This window comes from Dermochelys coriacea, chromosome 20, assembly GCF_009764565.3.
Source record: "Dermochelys coriacea isolate rDerCor1 chromosome 20, rDerCor1.pri.v4, whole genome shotgun sequence".
Taxonomy (NCBI): domain Eukaryota; kingdom Metazoa; phylum Chordata; order Testudines; family Dermochelyidae; genus Dermochelys; species Dermochelys coriacea.
Window position 1 is genome coordinate 14,657,956 of NC_050087.2, and position 22,354 is coordinate 14,680,309.

At 53.7% G+C, this 22,354-nt stretch overlaps 1 protein-coding gene across 12 annotated transcripts in view; it reads right to left on the reverse strand.

The window, feature by feature from the left end:
- Nucleotides 1-22,354, reverse strand: part of ADGRE1 (adhesion G protein-coupled receptor E1) — a 29,310-nt gene that overhangs the window by 1,412 nt on the left and 5,544 nt on the right. The window contains exons 1-17 of one of the 12 annotated variants that reach the window (XM_043506855.1): nt 18,490-18,584; nt 17,883-18,024; nt 16,812-16,949; nt 15,711-15,857; nt 15,402-15,539; nt 14,847-14,993; nt 13,900-13,976; nt 12,908-12,991; nt 11,439-11,616; nt 10,409-10,646; nt 9,028-9,209; nt 7,839-8,009; nt 7,374-7,564; nt 6,460-6,695; nt 4,552-4,618; nt 1,346-1,437; nt 336-504 (exon numbers count right to left, since the gene is read on the reverse strand). In XM_043506855.1, coding sequence (XP_043362790.1) covers nt 336-504; nt 1,346-1,437; nt 4,552-4,618; nt 6,460-6,695; nt 7,374-7,564; nt 7,839-8,009; nt 9,028-9,209; nt 10,409-10,646; nt 11,439-11,616; nt 12,908-12,991; nt 13,900-13,976; nt 14,847-14,993; nt 15,402-15,539; nt 15,711-15,857; nt 16,812-16,949; nt 17,883-18,021 — 2,394 coding nt within the window. In that variant the 5' untranslated portion in view covers nt 18,022-18,024; nt 18,490-18,584. The other 11 variants (XM_038378327.2, XM_043506853.1, XM_038378326.1 and 8 more) reach the window with 11 other exon arrangements.

Here is a 22,354-nt window from a genome sequence, read left to right on the forward strand (position 1 = left end):
CCTCAACTTTAACAGCCTTTCAGGGTGCCAGACTGATTATTTTAGGGAAGTTCTCCAGGGAATTGAGAGGCTGAGTGACTTGCCTGAGGAGTCGACAGCAGAGCACGGAATTGTGCCCAGGTCTCCTAAGGGCTAAGCTAGTGCTTCAGCCTCTGGGACATCTTTCCTCTCCAAACAAGGGGCTGCTTCATTGCTCTGTTACTGGGGGAAACTCTGGGCAAAAAGCTGGGGGGATCTTGCCCAGCAGAATTAGTAAAGCATCGTTAGCCTGCCCTGCTCTCTGCTGGCAGGGGGTCTGATGAGTCCATCAGGGAACGAAGGGCCCTGGGCGGTACCTGGCGATTGAGGAGACAGTGCACCAGGAAGATGAAGGCTCCCTGCAGGCTGTTGATGATGGTAAATAAATACGCCATGACAGTGGCAACTGGGCCGACTTGAAGGAGACCGAAAATCCACGTGCAGCCCAGAATGAAGACTTGGGCGATGGCTTTAAAGGTCAGTAGCCTGGAGAAAGGCAGACGGAGAGATCCCATGATGACAGCCCTCTGGAGGGCGGCTGAGTCAGGGAGGTCCGGGCCAAAATGGAGAATGCCTCCAGATAGCCACGCTCCATCTACAAGCGTGAGCGGCTGACCCAGAGTCTTCGAAAGGTAGACGCACAAGCTACTACAGCCTGCACTAAAGACCCCAGCCTCGCTAAAAGAGGCTGGGACGGATTCAGATCCTGTGTGGATCAGACAAAAGAAGCCCTGTGACACACCCACCAGCACTCGCTGCAGGCACATAAGCACAGAGAGATCTTTCGGGGTGACTATCCCATCCAGGTCCCCTTTGCAGAGGAAGATGTCCGTGGGGGTACACAGCATGGAGCAGAGCAGGTTTGTAAATCCAAAGTGTCAGAGACGGGGGAAAGCCCCACAGGGAGCAGATCTCCAGCTGGTTCAAATCGGCAAATCCCATAAAGAGACACCAGCTGAGGATCTGTCCATCCAGGCTTCGCAACAGCATCGCCCTCTGTCCTGCAATCTAGCACCTTGGCCACTCCACGGCTGAGGGACACAAACAATGGGGCATCCAAGCATTGCTCTTGGGGGGCTGTCGGCCAGGCTGAGGATCTCCAAGGGTTGTCCTAGCACTCAGAGAGGCTCACAACTCCCCCTTCAGGGAGGCCAGTATCAGCCCAGTTTTAAAAGAGAGGGAAACTGAGGCACCGTGACTTGCCCAAAGTTACACTGCCAGTAGCAAAGCTGGGAATGGAACCCAGGAGTCCTGACTCCCACCCTACCCCCTACCCCTTACCACCACTGAACGATACTTCTCAGCTCTGCTTTTAAGCCAACATTACCTGGTGTCCTTGAGGGTGGACACATCAGTGTTGAGCCTGGAAAGCTTTCTCTGCAGCATCCAGAGGGTTAAGGCAAAAAGGATGGAATTAATCTAGAATCAAAGTAGAGAGGTGGCAAAATTTGCAGCTACAAAATTGCTCAAGATAGTTAAGTCCCAGGTGGACTGCGAAGAGCTACAAAAGGATCTCTCAAACCCAGGTGACTGGGCAACAAAATGCCTCAATGTTGATAAATGCAAAGTAATACACACAGGAAAACAGAATCCTAACTATACATATAAAATGATGAGGTCTAAATTGGCTGTTACCACTCAAGAATGAGAGTGATTCTTGGAGTCATTGTGGAGAGATCTCTAAAAATATCCACTCAATGTGCAGCGGCCGCCAAAAAAGCGAACAGAATATTGCAAACCATGAAGGAAGGGGTGATAATAAGACAGACAATATCATCTTGCCTCTATATAAATCCATGGTACGCCCGCATCTTGAATAGTGTGTGCAGATGTGGTTGCCCTCTCTCAAAAAAGATATATTGGAATTGGAAAAGGTTCAGAAAAGGGCAACAAAAATTATTAGGGGTCTGGAACGGCTGCCGTATGAACAGAGATTAATAAAACTGGGACTTTTCAGCGTGGCCTGGTCTACATTGAGGGGGGAAATCGATCTAAGTTACGCAACTTCAGCTACGTGAATAACGTAGCTGAAGTCGACATACTTAGATCTACTCACTGCAGAGTCTTCACCGCTGTGAGTCGACTGCTGACGCTCCCCGTCGACTCCGCCTGCACCTCTCGCTCCGGTGGAGTATAGGAGTTGACGGGAGAGCGCTCAGGGGTCGATTTATCGTGTCTAGACTAGACGTGATAAATTGACCCCCGCTGGATTGATCGCTGCCCGCCAATCCAGCGGGTAGTATAGACATACCCTTAGAAAAGAGACAACTAAGGGGGGATATGATAGAGGTCTATAAAATCATGACTGATATGAAGAAAGTAAATAAGGAAGTGTTATTTACTCATTCTCATAACACAAGAACTTAGGGGGTCACCAAGTGAAATTAATAGGCAGCAGGTTTAAAACAAACAAAAGGAAGTATTTTTTCACACAACGCACAGTCAACCTGTGGAACTCCTTGCCAGAGGATGTGAAGGCCAAGACTATAACAGGATTCAAAAAAGAGCTAGATAAGTTCATGGAAGATAGTTCCATCAATGGCTATTAGCCAAGATGGTGTCCCTAATCTCTGTTTGCCAGAAACTGGGAATGGCGACAGGGATGGATCACTTGATGATTACCTGTTCTGTTCACTCCCTTTGGAGCACCTGGCATTGGCCACTGTTGGAAGACAGGATACTGGGATAGATGAACTTTTGGTCTGACCCAGTACGGCCGTTCTTATCTTAGAATATTAGGGTTGGAAGAGACCTCAGGAGGTCATCTAGTCCAGTCCCCTCCTCAAAGCAGGACCAACACCAACTAAATCATCCCCGCCAGGGCTTTGTCAAGCCTGACCTTAAAAACTTCTAAGGATGGAGATTCCACCACCTCCCTAGGTAACCCATTCCAGTGCTTCACCACCCTCCTAATGAAATAGTGTTTCCTAATATCCAACCTAGACCCCCCCCACTGCAACTTGAGACCATTGCTTCTTGTTCTGTCATCTGCCACCACTGAGAACAGTTGAGCTCCATCCTCTTTGGAACCCCCTTTCAGGTAGCTGAAGGCTGCTATCAAATCCCTTCTCACTCTTCTCTTCTGCAGACTAAACAAGCCCAGTTCCCTCAGCCTCTCCTCGTAAGTCATGTGGCTCAGCCCCCTGATCTCCAATTTGTCCACATCCTTTCTGTAGTGGGGGACCCAAAACTGGACGCATTACTCCAGGTGTGGCCTCACCAGTGCTGAATAGAGGGGAATAAACACTTCCCTCGATCTGCCGGCAATGCTCTAACTAATACAGTCCAACATGCCGTTAGCCTTCTTGGCAACGAGGGCACACTGCTGACTCATATCCAGCTTCTCGTCCACTGTAATCCCAAGGTCCTTTTCTGCAGAACTGCTGCTTAGCCAGTCAGTCCCTAGTTTGTAGCAGTGCATGAGATTCTTCCATCCTAAGTACAGGACTCTGCACTTGTCCTTGTTGAACCTCATCAGATTTCTTTTGGCCCAATCCTCCAATTTGTCTAAGTCACTCCATAGGCGCTGACTCCGTGGTTGCTCCGGGGCTGGAGCACCCATGGGGGAAAATTAGTGGGTGCTCCGCATTCACCGACAGCCAAGCTCCCCTCCTCACCTCTCTCCACCTCCTCCCCTGAGAACGCTGCATCCCCGCTCCTCCGCCTACCTCCCAGGGCTTGGTTTGCTGCTGCCAAACAGGTGTTTGGCGGCGTAGCAAGCTCCGGGAGTGAGGCGGGAAGAGTGGGAACATGGCGCGCTCAGGGGTGGAGGCAGGGAAGAGGCGGGGCAGGGGCAGGGATTTGGGGAGGGAGTTGGAATGGGGCAGGGAGAGGGCGGAGTTGGGGCGGGATCTTTGGGGAAGGGGTTGGCATGGGGCGGGGGCAGAGGGGGGTCAAGCGTCCACCAGCGTGAGTAGAAGTCGGTGACCCTATCCCTACCCTCCAGCGTATCTACCTCTCCCCTCCAGCTTAGTGTCATCTGCGAACTTGCTGAGGGTGCAATCCATCCCATCCTCCGGATCATTAATAAACTTATGTTTGTATGTTCTTATGTCACTAACCCTGATTTGCCTCAGGCTCTGGGGAAGGGATGTGACGGGCAGCTGCAGGGTCTCGACATGCGCAGAAGCAGAAATTGTTGCCATCCAAAGCAAGTGTATTGCTGTTCGCTATGATTATTCGGCCAGATCCCCAGCTAGTGCAAATCAGCATTGCTCCATTGAAATCGCCCGAGCAATACTAATTTACGCCAGGTGAGGATCTGGCCCCATGGTCTGAAGTTCCAATGTGATGCCTACTATGTCTCATTGCACAAACTGGCTTTCGCGGGATTGATCTGGTGGGTCTTATCACCCCATTCCCCGAGTGGGCCAAAATCCTCCTTGGCATATACTCCTTCAGTAGGTCAGTAGCATTACACCAGGGCTTGAATTGGGCCCACAGTGCTTAGCAAGAGACAAGGGAAGCCAGGCAGAGCTCCAGACTTCACCGTGCTGAGGGAGGCGGCAGGGTCAAGCCGCAATGGATACGTACCCCGATGATGACACACACCGGTCCCAGGAAACTCCAGATGAACCCCTTTTCCATGCTGAGCCAGCAGCTACAAGAACAAAAGGTTAACGTGGCCAGTTCACTGAACATCAGCAGCCTGGTGCAGCGATTACCATTGAGATTAGTGCTACCCGAAGAGGCTCCCACCAAGACTGGAGTCCCCTTGGGCACAGCTACAGAGTGAGGGACAGTCCCTGCCCCGCCCAGCACAATCTAAATCAGGGGCGGGCAAACTTTTTGGCCTGAGGGCCGCATCGGGTTTCTGAAATTGTATGGCGGGCTGGTTAGGGGAGGCTGTGCCTCCCAAAACAGCCAGGCTTGGCCCGGCCCCCGCCCCCTATCCGACCCCCACCACCCCCTGATGGCCCCCCGGGGACCTCTGCCCCATGCACCCCCATTGCTCTCGGTCTCCTGACCGCCCCCGGATCCCTGCCCCTAACTGCCCCCTGCGGCCCTATCCAACCCCCCACCCTTCCTAACTGCTCCCCCTGGGATCCCTGCACCATCCACTCCCCCTGCTCCCTGTCCCCTGACCGCCCCCATCCAACCCCTCCTCTCCTTCCTGACTGCCCCCCGGGGCTCCTGCCCCATCCAACCACCCCTTTTCCCTGACTGCCCCTGGACTCCTCGCCCCTACCTGCCCCCCCACCCCATCCAACCCCCACTCTCCTTCCTAACTGCCCCACCCGGGACCCCTGCCCCACCCACCCCTTCTCTCGGTCCCCTGACCACTCCCAGACAACTGCCCCCTGTGGCCCTATCCAACCCCCCCTCTCCTTCCTAACTGCCTCCCCGGGATCCCTGCGCCATCCACTCCCCCTGCTCCCTGTCCCCTGACCGCCCCCATCCAACCCCTCCTCTCCTTCCTGACTGCCCCCAGGGCTCCTGCCCCCATTCAACCCCCCTGTTCCCTGCCCTCTGACCCTTGTCCATGCCCCTGACCATCTGCCGAACTCCCCTGCCCTCTATCCAACCCCCCCCTTCTCCCTGCCCCCTGGAGCACCGGTGGCTGGCAGCGCGGCTGCACCAGGACAGGCAGCTGCATTGCACAGCGCAGAGCACCGGGTCAGGCTGGGCTCTGCATCCCCGCCACCCAGAGCATTGCGCCAGTGGCGTGGCAAGGTGAGGCTGCGGGGGAGGGGGGGACAGCAGGGGAGGGGGTGGGGGCTAACCTCCTGGGCCAGGAGCTCAGGGGCCGGGCAGGACGGTCCCACGGGCCGGATGTGGCCCCGCAGGCGGTAGTTTGCCCACCTCTGTGCTAGAAACTGATAAATTCATTCATGAAGGACAGCAGCACAGCTGCTGAGGCAGATGCCCACTGGTCCAGAGCATCTTTCACTGAGGAGTGCTGGGACACACATACACACACACAAACACACACACACACACACACACACAGAGTGCTAGCGTAAGACAGGACCTACTCTCTTCACTCCCCTTTTTGTACTCACACAGCGAATGTGGCCTGCAGGTCTAACCACAGTACATCAAATTTCCTTAATGTAGACAATGCTTTAGATTAGGACCGTCTACTTCTAGGGACTTATAAGGCCCCATCACTGTAGCATCTAACAATCTTTATTCGATTTTGCCTCCCAACGCCTCGGTGCAGCAGGGCAGTGCCATTATCTTCATTTCACACATGGGGAAACTGAGGCACAGAGCAGCTAATTGGCTTCCGCAGCACCCAGCCTGTAGTAGAGCTTGGACCTGAACCTGCATCTCCCCTACCACATGTTAATGCCCTAACCACTGCAGCCTCCTGCCTGTCCTCCAGGAGGCCCCTCATTTCACGCCACTGCGGCGCTTGGCCGTGGAAGGGCGCAGCGAGTGATTGCCACTTGCTAGGCTGCGGTTGCAAAGGGCCAGTTCCCCAGCTCGGGCGCTCACTTTTCCTGCCTGCCGTAGCCCTCCGGCATAACCACCGCCGAGACGGCCACCACCAGGGTGGGGAAGCCGTAGCCGAAGAGGCTCAGGTGCCGCATCTTGGGGCTGTGGGTGCTGAAATAGTTGACGACCCCGAGGTTGCGGATGGTGAGGAAGAGCACCACGGCCTCCAGGAACATCCAGGCGAAGCAGGCCAGGAAGAGGTAGTGCAGGAGGCCAGCAATGATGGTGCACGCCAGCTGGGGAGGGAAGAACGCCCGCGTGAGCGCAGGGATCCAGGGCTCTGCTTCTGCGCGGTTCCCCAGGCCAGGCTGGCATTTAGGGCGACCCCTAGTGGCAACACTGTGCAGAACAGGGCGGGAGCTGGCGAGCCAGAGAGAACCACAGGGTCTGTGTCCAGCTGCCCGGCTAAACAACATTTGAGCATTGCCTCCACCCTACCCCCAGGGCACTGTAGCCACCACTATCTTCTGCCACACAAATCCCAGCTCAGGGGGGCATTTCAAAGAACCCACTCGAGGTCTGGGGCCTTCAGCCTGCATTCACGAGGACCCTTCTAGTCCTATGATTCTTTCATTTAACAGCCTCTAATGAGCATCCCTGGGCTTGGTTCCCCTGCATCAAACACACCCCTGGGAATTACTATTGTAAGAAGGGGTTCTCCCCTAGGATCTCATTTCTGTCCAATAATCACTCGCTCTTCAAAGTAGGTCGGTATCATTACCCCCATTTTACAGATAGGGAAACTGAGGCACAGGAAGGTGCTTTGCCCAGCATCACCACCAGGTTAAGGACAGAGCCAGGACTTAAACCCAGGACTAGAACCCAGGTCACCAGAGTTCATACCCAGTGCTCTATCTACCAGGCTGCTCTGCCTGCCATGTTAGGCACCATGCGAGGGGTAGGGAATGCTTTACCTGATGGCCGGGGCTGTCCACCGCGGTGAGGAAGAGCAGGTCGGCCAGGAAGAGGCAGAGGCAGAGCTGCAGGTGGATGGAGGTGTTCACGTTGCGGATGGAACGGCTCAGGAGGAAGGTGAGGATGGCGAGGAAGAGGCACAGCAGAGAGAGGGCCAGCCCGATGTGGGAGACGAGGAACAGTGGGAAGCCTGCCTATCGGGGAGGCGGGGGCAGACGGCTCGTTAGGAGGCCATGCGTCATCCCACGCGGGGCAGTTAATGCAGCTGGGGCTTTGTGGAGGGACCATGGAATGGGGAACCACCTGTGATCGGCCCATGATGCCCACCTCCAGTGCTCACCCCGGCCCCTTTACGCTCCCCGTTAACGTCCCCTGAGCTACCTCCTTGTCCTCCTTCAATCTCTCCATGCCTGACAACCCCCAGCAAAGCCCACAGCCTCGGTCTGCGGGCGTGGTCCCATTACCGTTATCTCCCCCGATGCCATGAGGACAGCCAAGTTGGAGACGTGATTGCAGCTGCACGTGGTGTGAGTGGCATTGCTGTGTAGGACCCCGCACCCTGCCTGAGCCCAGCTGCCATGCCAGGCCGTGGCCTCCCACGAGACGCAGATGAGCTGGTCGGGGCTGCTGCTTGGCTGCAAAAAAAAAAAAAAGGGGGGGGGGGAAGGTGGAAGGAATAGTGCGGGATGGAAAAAAATTGATACCAGGGGAGTGGGTCAGGGACTCCAGGAGAGCACTTGAGAGGCAGACTAACAGAGGCCGTGCGGGCCAGTGGACGGGGTACTAGATTGGAACTCAGGAGACCTGAGTTTTAGTCCTGGCTCTGCCACTGTGTGACCTTGACTGAGTCACTCTCCTGCTCTGTGCCTCAGTTTCCCCTCCCACCCTTGGTCTAGACACACTAAGCGCTTGGCATCAAGGGCTCTCTCACACAATAAGCCGCTCCTTCCAGAAGGGGGCGCTCATTTCAGCCTGGGCATTAGCACAAATACTGAACAGTAGGGCAGAGGGTTAACAAGATTCTCTATCACCCCCCACAGAGAGTGGGCCAAAGAACACATAGGGGGTGGTTCTGAAGGGCTCCCAGACTCTGCGTCTGCCTTAATGAAGCAAAAGCAAATCTATCCCTGCTCCTAGTATTAACACCTAGCTCTTCAGTGCTTTCCATCCATCTAACAAGGCGCTTTACAAAGAAGGTCACTATCATTACCCCCATTTGACATATGGGGAAACTGAGGCACTGAGTGAGGGGAAAGTATCAAGGTCACCCAGCAGGCCAGTAGCAGAACCAGGAGTAGAACCCAGATCTCCCACTAGTGCTCTATCCACTAGGCCACACTGTCTCCCCTGTGTTCCTCTTTGCTCTCTTCCCCTACCTCCCAGCCCGAGTGGTGATTTATGAGGCTATTACTGAGACTCAGAGAATGGAACTGGCCCTTTAGCGGCTGAAGCAGAAATTCAGACTTTTGGATCATGAGTTCAATCCCCCCCTTCCCCCTCAAGGCAGCACCACTCTTGGGGGAGAACACAAGAATTCCTCCCCACCTGAGAGTTCATTCAATGCAGCATCCCCACCAGAGGAGCCAGGCTGCTCCTGAAAAGTCGGAATGAACCCCAGCAGCAGTTCACGGAGGGACATGCAGCCGGCCTTACCATGATGTTCTGGAAGGTGTAGTTGACTGGATCCAGGAAATCGGTCTTGGTCTGGCTGGTCAGGACGGCACTCACCACCCTGGAATTCATCCAGACTGAGGTGGCCCTTTGGCCATGGAAGAAGCTGCCATTCAGGATGGACTCCATGCCCACGTAGGAGGCAAACGCCACTCCAGCCCGGGCTGCAAGTATCCCCAAGGAGAAACTAGGTGAGTTAGCGGCTTCTTTACCCACATTCCACCGGGGGGGGGACTCTCAAAGCACTGTACAACTCCCCCATTTCAGGAGCTGGGTAATGTATTGCTTTAGACCCATACATGGATAAAAATGAGGCACAGAAAAGTAACACAATGGCACAGCAAATCTGCAGCAGCGCTGGGAAGGGAACCCAGGTGTCCAGATAGCCAGTGCAGTTCAGCTGGCACTGATGACAAAACAGAGGGGCTGTCCATAAATTACAGAACACAATGGGGGGCTCCTTAATGTTGTATGTTTGTTTCAGTGTTATAAGGGGTGGGTGGATCTTGAAAATCCCCCCCAAATGTGTGACAGTTTTTGGAGAGCCCTTGAAGACAGTTTTCTCAAAACATCTGATATTAATAGAGCTAGTTGGAAAAGGGTTTTTTTCCCCTAATGAAAAATCTTGAGTTTGGGGTGTGGGGGGGGAATGGAAACCAAATTTTTTATTTGAAAATGTCACTGCAATGCCTCCTGGGAGTTGTGGTTCGGGTGCTTCGTGCTCCTGTTTCTCCTCTATGAGCCAGGCTCCCTGGTTGGACTGCATCTCCCATGATGCACCATGGCAATCATCTAGCCTCAGTGCATCATGGGAGACGAAGCCTGGCTGGAGACCCTGGCTTGTGGAGGGGAATGGGAGTATGAGGCTTCGGGAACATGATTTCAGAATCAAAATATTTTAGCTCTTCAGCCAAAAGCAGAAAATATTTCAGGCTTGAGGGCATTTTGGGCAGACAGTTTTTTAACACATAATCTAAGTTTTCTGCAGAAATCAGCCACTTCATGAAGAATTGCATTTTCCGAGGACCCAGTTTTTCATTGAAGTCCAGTGTAGATGGAACAGTTTTGACCAGTTTTGACCCTCATTCTTAATTCTTCTAGTTCCCTTTATTCTAGTAAGCTTGACTAGGACAGGAGGAATTTTTATTTGTAGGCGTAAGAACCCAGGAATTCCCATTCCATCACAGAGCCCTGTTCGGTGAGCCCTGTATCCCATACCCCAGCCATCCCAAATCATATAAATGGTGCATCTAATTCACTTTCCCATCTCTCTGTGTCAGCACAGACCAATGGTCCATCTAAGCTGGGATCTCCTGCCGTTGCCAGTGATGCTTCAAGAGGTATAAAACCTCCTGTACTTTACCTGTGCAATATTGCCACTTGGTGGTGAGGGCTGGGGGAGCCCATTCCCATCCTGAATGGGGCAGCTGAGAAGCAAGCCTGGGAAATCCATCTCACACCCTCTGGTGGTGGTGACGTACCTCGTGCCACTGTTCCCTGGATTGTTCTGCAGCTAATCTTCATGGTCTCCCCTTTGACTTCCAGGCTGATGACTGAGTCCTTTCTGGGGCAGCCGTCCTCAATGACTTTGGTCTGGACATCTAAGGAGAGGGGGAAGGAGCATGGTTTGATACAGCACAATGGCTCCTCGGACAGGGGCCGTCACTTGCTCTGCAGAGCTGAGCCACGGGTGTGGCAGAGAGAGAAGGAAATGGAGAGACACGTCCAGCTGAGAGGGGAAGAGGCTCACGGGAAAGAGATAGGGAGGAAGTTTCATGGAGCCTTTGGACCAAGCCTCTCCCGAGGGTTTTAAGAACAAGGGGAGACTGGGGAGCTGTAGATGGGGGCAGGGGATGTGGCCTTGCTTGAGAATGGGAACTGCAGCTGTCGGCACATGCTGGCTGGAGTCCCAAGAGCTGGGATCTAGGGGTATGGCCTTGTGCTTCAGGCAGTCGCCTGGGACTCAGGAGATCCAAGCTGAATTCCCAACTCTGCCACTGACTCCCTGTGTGACCCTGGGCAAGTCACTGCAGCTCCCTGCCTCAGTTTCCCTCCTCTGTAAAATAGGGATACGAGCCTCCCTTTGTTTGTCTAAATTGCAAGTTTTTCGTGGCAGGGACTCCGTCCATGTCTGTGCAGCGCCTGGCACAACAGTGCCCCAGTCTCGGCTGGGGTTTCTAGGTGCTACCGTAATGATCATAATAGGGAGGCCATAGAAAAATAGGTGATACCGTAATGTTCATAATAGGGAGATTATAGAGGAATGAGCTAACTAGATATGGCACCTGCTGATTGGTCACCAGCCAGGCTCCATCCCTATTGGGCTGAGTCACGCTGCTTGTGATGTGCAGTGGCCACCTGTTCTGACCCCCGCCCCCGACCCAGCTTTCTACCCAGTTGTTCCATCTGGATGGTCTGGCTCCCATTCCCGGCGGGGTTGGCGAAGGCAGCCAGCACGATGCTCTCCACGCTCTGCAGGAAGACAGTGGCCATGGTGGAGAGCTGCTCCGTGCTCAGGTTGGACCAGGAGGGCGTCTGCTCCAGGATGGAGGCAAATCCCGCAGCGGCTTTCTATGGAGGGGGGGCAAGAGAGAGAGCGAGAGAGCTCTTATTGGCTGTGCTGGGTTACCCCAGCAATGGTTGGCCAACCTCCTAAGAGCTGCTGATGGGCACACTCACAGCTGCCCTTCGTCCCACCTGCCCTGAGGCGCCACGCGTGCAACATGCCCCCTCTAGTGGCTGGTCCATCGAGGTCTCAGCCAGCTACAGGTCCGGGGTCCGCTCCAAGGCCAACGGGAGGCTTTGAATGACTTCACTGGGCTTCGGCTCAGGCCTGCAGCCTGTTGGTTCAAGCACTAGCGGCTTGTGCCTCTAAAGCTGAGCTTCCCCGATCCAGCCCTGCCATGAGCCGGCATGGCACCGATTAGATCTCTCTACAGCAAGAGGCTGGTGAACCAAGAGCCAGGCCTGGCAGGTGGGCAGCTCAGCTCCGTGGGGGATTGGTGGCATGAGCCCTTCTGGAGCTGCGTCAATGGGCTCTGGGGGTCATCCTATCCCGCCCCAAAGAACTCACTGACTCAGGAGAAGCAAAAACCCAGCTCAGAAAAGATCTGAAATCAGAGGCCAGCTGTGCCCTTCAGAAGGCGGGAGCTGGCCCCAGTGTTGGCTGTCCTTAGCAGAGTGTCATTTTCCAGCCATCAGCCCTGTTCTCTTCCAGGGCATTCTAATACCCACCTGCCCCCAAGATATAGAGCTGGATGCAGGGCTCAGTGGGGTGGGGTTCGGTGGCCTGGGTGATGCAGGAGGGTCTAGAGCAGGGGTGGGCAAACTTTTTGGCCCGAGGGCCACATCGGGGTGCGAAACTTTATGGAGGGCCAGGTAGGGAAGGCTGTGCCCCCCAAACAGCCTGGCCCCTGCACCTATTTGCCCCCTCCCACTTCCTGCCCCCTGACTGCCCCCCTCAGAATCCCCCACCTAATCAACATCTCCCCCGCTCCTTGTCCCCTGACCGGGACCCCCTGCCCCAAACCGCCCCGCCCGGGATCCCACCCCCTATCCAACCCCCCTGCTCTCTGTCCCCTGACTGCCCCCCGGACCCCCTACCCAACCCCCACACTGCTACACGCACCACCGCCCCTTTACCATGCCACTCAGAGTGGCAGGAGCTCGCAGCCCTGCTGCCCACCCGGCAGCATGGCTGCGGGGGAGGGGGAACAGCAGGGGAGGGGCCGGGGGCGAGCCTCCCGGGCCAGGAGCTCAGGGGCCTGGCAGGACAGTCCCATGGGCCCCCGTTGGCCGCAGTTTGCCCACCTCTGGTCTAGAAAGACTGAAAGCTGCAATAAAACATCCAGGCTTCTCTTACCACCAGAGAGATGGTGGAGTTCTTCCTTTCATAGGGGTCTCCCAAGACGCTGAAGGTGGAGGTCAATAAAGTGCAGAAGGCAGCCTGTGCAGGGTGGAAGGAGGAGGCCGGAGCAGAAGGAAAAGCCAGTAGTACAACACAAAGTCAATTGTACAGCAGGAAGGTTGGTCTTGTGGTCAAGGAATGGGGCTGGGACCCATGGGTTCAAATTGCAGCACCGTCTTGAAGTCATTTTATTTCTCACTATTTCCGTTCCCCATCTGTACAGTGGAGCAACTAATCCCGTCTTGTCCACTTCCATTGTAAGTCGTGGGGGCATGGACTGCCTCTTACTATGTGTCCATGCAGCACCTGGCACAATGGGGGCCCAGATCTTGGTCCGGGGGAGGGGGAAGGGGTCTCTGCAGCACCCTGTTTGAAGCCAGCAAAGTATTGTGGGTGGCAGGAAGGGACAAGGGAGGTATGGGGTTCCAGAGGTTCTGCTGGTGGTACCGTGGGGATCGGGACTGGTGCTGCTGGGTGGAGGGATGGGGCTGGGGGGAGCTATGGCTTCCTACACTGGGATTTTCCACCCACTAAAGATTTGATGATTCTTGTCAATCTCCTGCAACCTGCAGTTTGCTGCTGGTTCACTGGCAGGGATGATGATGTTTTGACCCATGGATTAAAATCCCCAGCACCAGAAAGGCTAGGTGTGAGCAGCTTTGCTGTGGCAGTCGAGGGCCGCACTGCAGATGAAATTGACCTTCGCTAGATTCTCCAAAGCAACTCAACCTTATGGCAGCACTCGTGCAAGGTTCCTTAAAGGTGCCCAGGAAGTGGCGAATGCCTGCTCCCTGCAAACTCAGGCCCATTTGAAGGCATCTCAAGTCAGGCAACCCAAAAACAATCACTCAGTCGCTATAAAGAATTTCAGCCAGCGTTCCCCACACTGCCTTTGCCGTGAGTGTCCCTAGGTCAGTGGGGCGTGTCTACTATGCTGGGATACGTACATTGTCTGGGGATGAGCCGTGAGCCGCGTCTAGCCTTCGGTTGTGGCATTTCCTCACCGGATCGTTTGAAGCGACATCTAGGAGGAAATGAACAAAAAAAAAAAAAATCAAATGTGCATGAAATCCCTGGCTGTCCCCATCCAGGATGCAAAGGGTATAAAATTCCTGCTGGTAAAACCAGTGACTTCCAGGTCTAGGGGTTATTACCCAAGCAAGCCCCACTGTTTGCTGACCCCAGATCTGGATAAGAGGAAAGTCCCTACTTCCACACAGGACTCGCATACAGGAGACTGTTCACCCTTTTTCAAGGAGAAGTGGAGGGCGAGGGGTGATGCTGCCTCCCCCAAACCCTGTGGCACCGATAGCCCAGTGGGTAGTGAGCACACCTGAGATATGGGACACGAAGGGTCAATTTCCCCCTGTCTGCCTGATCTACAACCTGGGTCTCCCAATCTCCCCGGAGAGAGCCCTAACCACTAGGCTAAAAGGCTGGTGTCTCTCAAGCTTTCCGGTTGGGTAACAGTCATTGCAACTAGGGGCCTGGAACCTGGCTCTCCCCATTGAGTATATGGGGATCACAGCAGGTTACCGGGCTGATGCACCCAGGTCAGGTTCCTGTACCCACCGTGGACTGGCTCCATCACAGAGAGAGACCAGAGACTGTTCCCCTTGGTGCTTTAGCACACAGCCAGCCGCAGCTGCTCCAGGCTCCGGACAAGTACGTTATGCACGGGGCCACCCGGAGCCTCAACATTATCATACACTTTAGCAGTCACCTGTGAACTGGACAGACACTCTCTGGCCCCAGGAATATCTATGTCCTCCTAATCAAGCCCACCCTCACTGGGCAGACAACCTGTTTAAAACCACGGTGGAGGCTCAGATTTTGTCCTTCTCGGGGGCAAGGCCTAGGGCGAGAGGCCGGGGAAGGTTGCTTGGAGGGTCACCTGTGCAGCGGGTTGTTCCAGGTACCCACGGCCCTGGTGTGGACGGAAGGTGCCCTGGTGAGCACTGGCAGGTGTAGCTCCCAGGTGTGTTGATGCAGGAGGCATTGGGCCCACAGATTGCAGGGTTTGGGGCACATTCATCCACATCTGCCAGGAGATGACTTGGAATTAGTCTGTATGTTTATTACATGCATTACGGTAGCACTTAGAGGCCCCACTGTGCTAGGCGCTGCACAGTCCAACAAGACAAAGTGCCGAAGGGGGACAGAGGCCAGCAGAGGGGCAGTGACTTGACAAAGTCAAGGCAGCGCTGGCATTGGAACTCCCGTCTCCTCCTTCCCGGGTAGTCGCCCGACCCACTGAGCAACACTGTTGAGCCAGCGGTGAAGACTCAGCCAGCTTGCCCCAGTTCCCAGGGCTCTGGAGACAGTCGCACTCCAGGGTGGGCAGCTGGAGCCGCTCAGACCCTCGCGCTCATCTGCGGGATGACCGGAGAGCCGGCCTCAGCCTCCCACCCCCAGAGCTCTACCCACAGCCCCCGTACGGGACGCTTACCTGTGCAGTTGAACGGGATACCAGGCTGGCTCGGGGGGAGGTAGCCTGGGGGACACGTGCAAGCGTAACTGCCCAGTGTGTTGGTGCACACAGAGCTGGGGCCGCAGGGCGATGGGTCCCGGGAACATTCGTCAATATCTAGGGGAGGGAATCCACATTGGACCTGAGTGATGCTAGAACACCAGGGTTTTACTGCCACAGGCCACCCACACCCTGATCCAAGCCCATTGGAGTCAGTGAGAATCTTTCCACCAGCCTCGGCGGCCTTTTGGATCGATCGCTCTGCTCTGTGCCAGAACCAGCACTCACCGTTGCACTGCGCTGCTGGCTCAGTGAAGCGCAGCTCCCCAGAACTGGATGCAAAGCCGGTATTGCAGGTGCAGAAGTGGCTTCCTGGGGTGTTGGTGCAGGTGGCGGACGCAGGACATGATGCCAGATCCAGACACTCGTTGATATCTGCCACAGGGGAAGGAGCAAAGGGTCCAGCTCTGCACAACGGAGCCTTCCCTTGATGGGAGGAGGAGGGGTGGGGGGAAGGCAGGTCCCAGCAGCTGGCATCAGAGAGGGCACCATGCCAGGAGTATGGTTCGCAACAGGTTTGCAAAATGCTGCCCATTCCCAAGAGGCAGCAGGAGCTAGTGGCCTGAGAAGCGGGAGCCAGGACACCTGGGTTCTCTCCTCTGCTTTGGGAGGAGAGTCAGGTTGGGTCGCTGGAGCAAGGAGTGGCGAAGGGAGGGGGCGTCAGGATTCACATCCAGGAGTCTGGTCACCCTTTTTCAAGGAGAAGTGGTGATGCTGCCTCCCCCAAAACCCCTTGGCACCGATAGCCCAGTGGGTAGCGCGCGCACCTGAGTTACGGGACACGAAGGGTCAATTTCCCCCTCTCTACTTGATCTACAACCCTGGGTCTCCCAATCTCCCCGGAGAGAGCCCTAACCACTAGGCTAAAAGGCTGGTGTCTCTCAAGCTCTCCGGTTGGGTAACAGTCATTGCAACCAGGGGCCTGGAACCTGGCTCTCCACATTGAGTATCTGGGGATCACAGCAGGTTGCCGGGCTGATGCACCCAGGTCAGGTTCCTGTACCCGCCGTGGACTGGCTCCATCACAGAGAGAGACCAGAGACTGTTCCCCTTGGTGCTTTAGCACACAGCCAGCCGCAGCTGCTCCAGGCTCCGGACAAGTACGTTATGCACGGGGCCACCCGGAGCCTCAACATTATCATACACTTTAGCAGTCACCTGTGAACTGGACAGACACTCTCTGGCCCCAAGAATATCTATGTCCCCCTAGTCAAGCCCACCCCGACTGGGCAGGCAACCTGTTTAAAACCACGGTGGAGGCTCAGATTTTGTCTTTCTCGTGGGCAAGGGCTAGGGCGAGAGGCCGGAGAAGGTTGCTTGGATGCTTACCTGTGCAGCTGAACGGGATGCCAGGCTGGCTCGGGGGGAGGTAGCCTGGGGGACACTTGCAGGCATAACTGCCCAGTTTGTTGGTGCACACGGTGCTGGGGCCGCAGAGCGATGGGTCCAGGGAACATTCGTCAATATCTAGGGGAGGGAATCCAGGTTGGACCTCCGTGATGCTAGAGCACCCGGGTTTTACTGCTCCAGGCCACCCACACCCTGATCGAAAGCCCATTGGAGTCAATGAGAATCTTTCCACCAGCCTCAGTGGCCTTTTGGGTCGATCGCTCTGCTCTGTGCCAGAACTGGCTCAGACCAGGGACCCATCTAGCCTGGAGTCCTGCTTTCAACAGTGGCTGGTACTAGATGCTTCAGCCGATCATTTCAGTTGTTCTCATTATTTATATCACACTCTAATCCTTTTTCAAAACCTGATAAATTTGCAGCCTCCATGGGATACGGTGGCAGGGAGTTTCACAGGTTAATACTGCAGCATGTAAAAAGAAAAACAGTTTTCTTTTATCCATTTCAGGGGCTGGATTGTGAGTGGCCTGGACATGGGTGCATAGGAGGAGGGAGCTCACAAGGAACCTCCCTGCGGGCCTCTGCAAGGATCACGTTTTCCTCCATATTCCTCCTGGTGGATCATGGTGTCCCAAAAGTGGGTGGGAAGGAGGTGGGGCCATAATATGCTCCCATGGAATGGAATCAGGGCTGGAGGGAATCTTTCTTCACCCTGGGCTGCTCCGGGAGGAATTCTGCCACCCATCCCCATGCCACCCTGCCCTGCTCCAGGGCTGCGTGCAGACTGCACTAAAGCTTTTCCATTTTATTGGCTGTCCTGTGGTTTGGGGAGGGACAGATTGACAGGCGGGGAAGCCAAGTCACTAAATCTCCTTGGCCACATATATCCCTTCCTTGCTTGCTTTCTTAGTCACTGCATCATGCTTTCTAGTCAGCGAAGTACTCAATACCGAACCTTCCCTGCAAGCGGAAGAGCCTCTCCCGGTGACACTAGTGCAAGCTACATAACAGTGTCCCCACTACACTGCTCCCCTTCTCCTAGCTCACACTCACCGTTGCACTTCACTTTTCGATCAGTGAAGTACTGCTCCCCAGAGCTAGATGCAAACCCACGTTTGCAGGCGCAGCGGTGGCTCCCAGGGATGTTTTCACAGGTTGCAAAAGCAGGACAGACAGATGAAGCTGCACACATGTCCTCTGGGAAATGAAGGAGAAACAATTTAATGAATTAATAAGCCTTTGCCCCTTTTGTCTTACATCTTCAATGTGCTTCCTATTCATGCTTTAAGCCAACCACATATGAGGAAGAGTGGGCCTAGTAGAATCGGTGGGTGGGGAGGTAGGATCAAGGCAGCTGGGCTCACTTCTGAAGGCATCTGGTGAAGAAGCAAGGAAAGGCCTCCAGCCCCGTCCCCTGATGCCAGGAAAGGAAAAGCCGGAGGCGGGGAGCGTAGGAACGGAGGCTGCGTGTCAAGGGAGCTGATCCTCCGATATCACTGCGAGGGGAGGGGCTATTATACCCATTTTTCAAATGGGGAATTGAGGCCCCAAGAGAGTAAGGTCCAAAGCAGTAATTCGGGGAACCGCATTTGAGGCACACGGGCCCTGATGGTTCAGTGCCCGTAGCCTTCTGTAGCCTGTTGCATGTGCAGAGCCCAACTCCCCTTGATCTCCCTCGCAGCCATGAGTGCTCAACCCTTCTGAAAATCAGGCCCCGGGGCCTCAAGTCAATACACAGCTAGTGACTTTGCCAGCACTACACCGGAAGTCTGGGGGCCTACAGATAACAATTCCCCTCCCTACCCAGCCCTGACTCGTCCTCAGAGCAGATCTAGCCCTGCACTGAATGAGGCAGGGGATGACCATGTAAAGAAAGCCTATGGCATAATGCACACGCCCAAGGGGAGAGAGAACACTTGTCTTCTGGCATTTCCTAACTTCTGAGTGGTTGACTTGCAACCTTTACAACAGTGGTCCCCACACTGTGGGGTGCGCCCCCTAGGAGGGCATGGAGGAACGTTTGGGGGGCATGACAGAGCCCGGGCCAGCCCCCATGGGGGTGGGGAGGGAGCGCTACCCAGCCTCGCTGTGCCGCCCCACTCTGCTCTGGCACCACTCCCAGCCTCAGCCCAGCTCTGCACCCAGCCACGGTGCCAGCCTCAGCCCCCTTACTTCTGTCTGTGTACCCCCTCACCCCGGGAGCCGCAACCTCCCTCCGGCTCCTGGAGGGGAGGAGGGGTGGACAGGGGTGAGAGGGGGACATGACCCTGAAAAGTTTGGGGACCACTGCTTGAGAAAGGTCTTTTAACAAAGACGTTTTTGGTGCATGTATTTTCTTAGGTTTTTTCAAAAAGCAAACTGAAAAAACCCATCACGTGGCACGTATGAAGAGCCACATGGGTCAGCAGCCGAGTTGGAACCTTAACATCCATTGCACAGGTCTCAGCCACTTGAGCTGAGGGAGGAATCAAGAGCTGCAGCAGCTTGTCAGTATCTATGCGAGGGAGGTGGCACTTTGCCGAGGAGTTCCCCAGATCCCTGCTGACAGCGGGGGAATGGGGAGACTCTGGAATCTTGACTGCTGAATTGGAATTAATTTGCAAACTGGATACAATTAACTTAGGCTTGAATAGAGACTGGGAATGGATGAGTCATTACACAAAGTAAAACTATTTCCCCATGAAGAAAAGGAGTACTTGTGGCACCTTAGAGACTAACAAATTTATTTGAGCATAAGCTTTCGTGAGCTACAGCTCACTTCATCGGATGCATTTGGTGGAAAAAACAGAGGAGAGATTTATATACACACACACAGAGAACATGAAACAATGGGTTTATCATATACACTGTAAGGAGAGTGATCACTTAAGATAAGCCATCACCAACAGCAGGGGGGGGAAGGAGGAAAACCTTTCATGGTGACAAGCAGGTAGGCTAATTCCAGCAGTTAACAAGAATATCAGAGGAACAGTGGGGGGTGGGGTGGGAGGGAGAAATACCATGGGGAAATAGTTTTACTTTGTGTAATGACTCATCCATTCCCAGTCTCTATTCAAGCCTAAGTTAATTGTATCCAGTTTGCAAATTAATTCCAATTCAGCAGTCTCTCGTTGGAGTCTGTTTTTGAAGCTTTTTTGTTGAAGTATAGCCACTCTTAGGTCTGTGATCGAGTGACCAGAGAGATTGAAGTGTTCTCCAACTGGTTTTTGAATGTTATAATTCTTGACGTCTGATTTGTGTCCATTCATTCTTTTACGTAGAGACTGTCCAGTTTGGCCAATGTACATGGCAGAGGGGCATTGCTGGCACATGATGGCATATATCACATTGGTAGATGCGCAGGTGAACGAGCCTCTGATAGTGTGGCTGATGTGATTAGGCCCTATGATGGTATCCCCTGAATAGATATGTGGACAGAGTTGGCAACGGGCTTTGTTGCAAGGATAGGTTCCTGGGTTAGTGGTTCTGTTGTGTGGTGTGTGGTTGCTGGTGAGTATTTGCTTCAGATTGGGGGGCTGTCTGTAAGCAAGGACTGGTCTGTCTCCCAAGATCTGAGAGAGCGATGGCTCGTCCTTCAGGATAGGTTGTAGATCCTTGATGATGCGTTGGAGGGGTTTTAGTTGGGGGCTGAAGGTGATGGCTAGTGGCGTTCTGTTGTTTTCTTTGTTGGGCCTGTCCTGTAGTAGGTGACTTCTGGGTACTCTTCTGGCTCTGTCAATCTGTTTCTTCACTTCAGCAGGTGGGTACTGTAGTTGTAGGAATGCATGATAGAGATCTTGTAGGTGTTTGTCTCTGTCTGAGGGGTTGGAGCAAATGCGGTTATATCGTAGCGCTTGGCTGTAGACAATGGATCGAGTGGTATGATCTGCTGTTGGTGATGGCTTATCTTAAGTGATCACTCTCCTTACAGTGTATATGATAAACCCATTGTTTCATGTTCTCTGTGTGTGTGTATATAAATCTCTCCTCTGTTTTTTCCACCAAATGCATCCGATGAAGTGAGCTGTAGCTCACGAAAGCTTATGCTCAAATAAATTTGTTAGTCTCTAAGGTGCCACAAGTACTCCTTTTCTTTTTGCGAATACAGACTAACACGGCTGCTACTCTGAAACCTGTGATTATTTCCCCATGGTATTTCTCCCTCCCACCTCACCCCCCACTGTTCCTCTGATATTCTTGTTAACTGCTGGAATTAGCCTACCTGCTTGTCACCATGAAAGGTTTTCCTCCTTTCCCCCCCCCTGCTGCTGGTGATGGCTTATCTTAAGTGATCACTCTCCTTACAGTGTGTATGATAAACCCATTGTTTCATGTTCTCTGTGTGTGTGTATATAAATATCTCCTCTGTTTTTTCCACCAAATGCATCCGATGAAGTGAGCTGTAGCTCACGAAAGCTTATGCTCTAATAAATTTGTTAGTCTCTAAGGTGCCACAAGTACTCCTTTTCTTTTTGCGAATACAGACTAACACGGCTGCTACTCTGAAATCTGGAATCTTGGCCTCCATTCCAGGCTCTGGAGGGAGTGTGGTCTAGTGGGTGCAGACCCGTCTGCCCATTCCCCCAAGCTCAGCTCCTTCCACCCCATGCCCTCCAATCCATCCTTGTCGCAGTTCTGTCTTTTCCCCAGTTCTGGCTCCTTGGCCCCATCCCATTCTGCACTCCTCAGCTTTCTCATCCCAGTCCCCATCTCCTTGACCAGCCTGTCCCAGTCTCCTCCTGATGCTTGATTCCCCCTCCAGGGTGGATTTGATTTAAATCAGGGTGAGGGTGGGGAGAACTCCTCCATCAATTAGAAGTAACGGAAGAGGAGAAGGACCTTGGAGTATTGGTTGATCATAGGATGACTATGAGTTGCCAATGTGATATGGCTATGAAAAAAGCTAATGCGGTTTTGGGATGCATCAGGAGAAGCATTTCCAGTAGGGATAAGGAGGTTTTAGTACCGTTATACAAGGCACTGGTGAGACCTCACCTGGAATACTGTGTGCAGTTCTAGTCTCCCATGTTTAAAAAGGATGAATTCAAACTGGAGCAGGTACAGAGAAGGGCTACTAGGATGATCCGAGGAATGGAAAACTTGTCTTATGAAAGGAGACTTAAGGAGCTTGGCTTGTTTAGCCTAACTAAAAGAAGGTTGAGGGGAGATATGATTGCTCTCTATAAATATATCAGAGGGATAAATACAGGAGAGGAATTATTTCAGCTCAGCACCAATGTGGACACAAGAACAAATGGGTATAAACTGGCCACCAGGAAGTTTAGACTTGAAATCAGACGAAGGTTTTTAACCATCAGAGGAGTGAAGTTTTGGAATAGCCTTCCAAGGGAAGCAGTGGGGGCAAAAGATCTATCTGGTTTTAAGATTCTACTTGATAAGTTTATGGAGGAGATGGTATGATGGGATAATGGGATTTTGGTAAGTAATTGATCTTTAAATATTCAGGGTAAATAGGCCTAATCCCCTGAGATGGGATATTAGATGGATGGGATCTGAGTTACCCAGGAAAGAATTTTCTGTAGTAT